Source organism: Cephus cinctus, unplaced genomic scaffold (assembly GCF_000341935.2).
Source record: "Cephus cinctus unplaced genomic scaffold, Ccin1 Ccin1_scaffold0234, whole genome shotgun sequence".
NCBI lineage: Eukaryota > Metazoa > Arthropoda > Insecta > Hymenoptera > Cephidae > Cephus > Cephus cinctus.
Genome location: NW_014332950.1, coordinates 33,131 through 37,336, shown reverse-complemented (window position 1 = coordinate 37,336; position 4,206 = coordinate 33,131). Strand labels below are relative to the sequence as shown.

Below are 4,206 nucleotides of genomic sequence, written 5' to 3'. Positions count from 1 at the left end.
GCCTATTTGGTAATGGCGAGGGTTTACCTTTTTATCGTATCGCTCTTTAGATTGGTATTTGGCGTTCACTAGATTTTGACCGGCTATCTGTCTGAGGTCGTTCAATTTGGTAATGAGTTCATTCAGGTACGTTCCGTATGTCTCGAGTTTTTCGTCTGAAGGTAGTGGTGTCGGTAGCCTCGCTAGTTTCCCAAATACTAGTTCATGTGGTGTGAAGTTAGTGCTCTCGTGAACGGAAGTGTTATAGGAGAACATTGCAAAAGAGATCAGCTGATCCCAATCGTCGTATTTGTGTAAATAATGTTTCAGATATTCTGTTAGCACGTGGTGACTTCGCTCTAGTGATCCGTTAATTTGGGGATGGTATCCCGACGTAGTTACATGCTTGATTTTAAATTTTTTGGCAATCTTACGAAGTAGTTTGCTAACAAAACATCCTCCACGATCAGTAAGGATAATCTTGGGCGCGCCGAAGTTTGCGATTACATGCCTTGCAAGGGCGTCGGCTACTGTTATTGCGCTGACGTTTGGTATGGGGACGGCTATGCAATATTTTGTAAGGTTGGATGGTATCCCGACGTAGTTACATGCTTGATTTTAAATATTTTGGCAATCTTACGAAGTAGTTTGCTAACAAAACATCCTCCACGATCAGTAAGGATAATCTTAGGCGCACCGAAGTTTGCGATTACATGCCGTGCAAGGGCGTCGGCTACTGTTATTGCACTGACGTTTGGTATGGGGACAGCTATGCAATATTTTGTAAGGTTATCCTGCACTGTTAGTATGTGTCGGTTCCCATTAGGTGTGATGGGGAGGGGTCCTACGGTGTCTATGGATATTTTCTCGAAAGCATCTAGAGGAGTATCCGTTATGACCATTGGTTCTCTTGTTTTTACCCTAACTAATTTCTGCTCTTGGCAACTCCTACAGGCTCTAACATATTCTTGGACATCGTGTTTCAATTCTGGCCAATAATAGCGTTCGCGTATCCGTTTGTATGTTTTGGTTACGCCTTTGTGTCCTCCTACCAGGCTATCATGATACTCCTGGATTATCTCCCTCCTTTGCTCTTGGCAACTCCTACAGGCTCTAACATATTCTTGGACATCGTGTTTCAATTCTGGCCAATAATAGCGTTCGCGTATCCGTTTGTATGTTTTGGTTACGCCTTTGTGTCCTCCTACCAGGCTATCATGGTACTCCTGAATTATCTCCCTCCTCAGCTCTTCCGGAGGTAGTTGTACTTGCCCGTAACAGAGCGTGATGGTGACGTCACTATCGGGGAATGCCTTATGCAGCAATTCGCGCAGTGTGTTAGGAGGTAGAGCGCTCGGTTCGTCACCTACACATGACATGCGCAAGGTCTTGGTGCTTGTTTCCAACAAGGCCAGATGCAAGTTATCCAACTCTGTGCGTATATCCTCTGGCGTAATGCGTTCGAAATGATATATTTTGCATACTATGCTGAAAATCCGATATTTCCCTCTTTTACTGATCAGGACTTGCCCTTTCTGGGGGTTCCGATCTCTGAAGTCTTCCAGATCTATAATGCCTAGGTCTATCATTAGCTTCCCTATAGGTGTTGTTAGTTCACAGTCAGCTGAGATGAAATGAGCGTAATTATCCTTTTCGAAAGTCATGCATTCGCGACTGCTTCTGATATTTATCATAGGGATCGTTTCATCCCAATCCTTTCCTGAGGGCCAGTCTATGTCAACTCCTAGATCTATGGTAGCATCAGGTCGGTGACCTGGTTGTGTTGGTACGCTTTCCCGTTGCGGTTCCGTTTCATTGTTATTCGAGCTTATCTTATCTGGGAGCACCCGTTCGTATCGCGGCTCAGCTGTGTCCTTGGCTCGAACCTGGGGTGTCGACCGTGCCTTTGGTGGAAAGTTCGGAAGTGGTGTCGGTAGATGAGATTTATGTGAACACGTCTCGTTTTCCGGTTTGGTTGTATTTCCTTCATCTTCCGAGCTCTCGTTAGAGACTATTCCCATTTTTGTCAAACTTTTCCTAATCTTGCGAAGACTTTGTTTGTCTCGTTATCCGGTCTGGTTGTATTTCCTTCATCTTCCGAGCTCTTGTCAGAGACTATTCCCAATTTCGTCAAACTTTCCCTAATCTTGCGAAGACTTTGTTCTGCGTCGTTGATCTGTTCTCTTTGCTCTACGCAGAAATCGTCGAAGTCTTTGAGGATATCGTTGGTAGATTCCTTTCTCCCTTTTGGTGCTCGCGGGGGCGACCGATTAGCTTGCGCTTGTTTCCAAGCCTCGTGTAGCGTTCGAATTTCAGAATTTATTTTCTCGGCCAATTCGTCGGCGTCTTCTTCTCCCGTACGGAAGAAGTTGCCAGTCCCTGGGGGTGCACTTCTTAGTGGTGGCGACGCATCCTCTTTTTGTTTCCGGTATTCTTCCATTTCTGTTTCTAGTATCCTGGGTAACATCGAACCTCTCCTCTTGTGGATCGGAGGCTGGTTTAGCTGTTTCGATGATTCGCCAATGATTGGTGGTTCTTCCTCTCGGGCCTCCTCCAAATCAGTGTCTTCGTCATCCGAATCAGTGTCTTCGGGGTTTGATGATAGTTCTACTATTTCCTTCTGTGGTTCAGGTTTTCGTGTTTCCGTTTCCCTTGTGGTTGTTTTTGATGTTTGCCAATCCGAGAAGTTTTCCTCCGTATTTAAAATAGGGGGAGCACTGCTTGGACCTACTTCAAGAGCTCTCTTACTTCTACTTCGTGTGTTAATTCCTTCTGTCAGGCTGGGTAACATGCTCTTTCTTCGCTGGTATATCGGTGGGCGATACTCTTGGTCGGAACTAGCAATGTCGTTGTCTTCCGAGGAAGACTCGTCTTCACTGCTTTGTTCGGGTATCGTTTCGACTGATGGTGACACGGAAGATCGCAGGATTTTGGGTCTTCCTCTACCTCGTTTGAGACGTGACTCGGTGCCTGGTTCGGTTGTCTGGCTAATTTCCTGGTTTTTAGTAGAACCTTTCGGAGGTCTACCCCTGCTGCGTTTGATGTTACCAGAACCAGTCAGTGGAGCTATATTGATCTCCTCGGCATCTGTGACCGGATTTCTTGAAAGAGCATCGGCATTTAGGTTTTTTTTGCCGGATTTGTACACCACCTGATAGTTGTATTCCGCGAGCTTCATTCTCCATCGCATCAGCCTGGATGTTGGGTCTTTCACAGAGTGTAACCATACTAGTGGTCGGTGGTCTGTTATTGACGTAAATTCTCGTCCGTATAGGTAGAGGCGGAAATATTTCACTGCATATACCATGGCCAAACATTCCTTTTCCGTAGTGGAATAATTTAATTCTGCGCCATTGAGTATACGAGAGGCGTATGCTATGGGAAGATCTTGTCCGACAGGACCTTGACTCAGCACTGCACCGAGCGCGTGACCTGACGCGTCCGTGGTTAGGATGAATGGTTGTGTAAAGTCAGGGTACTGCAGTATAGGTTGTTGACATATGGCGTCACGTAAGTCTTCGAAACTCTTCTGTTGTAGGTCAGTCCATTCAAATTTGGCGGTTTTCTTTAGCAAGTCGGTCAGCGGTTTAGCTCATTTCGAGTAATTTTGTATGAATCATCTGTAATAACCGGTGAGGCCTAAAAATTGTTTGCAATTCGTTGCGTTTTTGGGAATAGGGAACTCCTTAGCAGCTTGGATGAGTCGGGGGTCAGCTTTGACTCCGTCGCTAGTAATGGTGTGTCCTAGGTATATTACCTCGTTTCTCAGGAACTCACATTTTTCAGGTTGTAGCGCAAGGTTGGCTTCACGCAATTTGTTAAGGAGCCTTCTAACCTTCACACCGTGTTCCTTCAATGAGGCGGCGTATACTACAACGTCGTCTAGATAAACAAAAAGCTCAGTCGCTTGAAGTCCTGTTAACGCAGCGTCCATTAAGCGCTGGAATGTCGCGGGGGCATTCTTTAGTCCGAAAGGCATTCGAATGAATTCATAATGTCCGTGGCGTGTAGTGAATGCTGTCTTTGGTCTATCTTCCGCTCGGACCTTGGCCTGATGGAATCCGCTGGCCAAGTCAAATACGGAGAAGTATTTTGCGCCTCCTAGTTGGTCTAGGATTTCCGTGATGTTGGGGAGTGGATAGGCGTCTCCCACCGTTTTTTCGTTCAGTTCTCGATAATCTATTACCATGCGCCAACGTTTGTTTCCATCTGATCCTGGTTTCTTAG

General features: G+C 45.9%; 1 protein-coding gene across 1 annotated transcript; it reads right to left on the bottom strand.

The window, feature by feature from the left end:
* Nucleotides 1-542: 542 nt before the first annotated feature.
* On the bottom strand, nucleotides 543-3,157 carry LOC107265721. The gene is made up of 3 exons (XM_015735456.2): nucleotides 2,116-3,157; nucleotides 1,084-2,041; nucleotides 543-927 (listed from the first exon to the last, which is right to left on the bottom strand). The coding sequence occupies exons 1-3, from the start codon at nucleotides 3,155-3,157 to the stop codon at nucleotides 543-545; spliced, it is 2,385 nt and encodes a 794-aa protein (XP_015590942.2).
* Nucleotides 3,158-4,206: the final 1,049 nt, after the last annotated feature.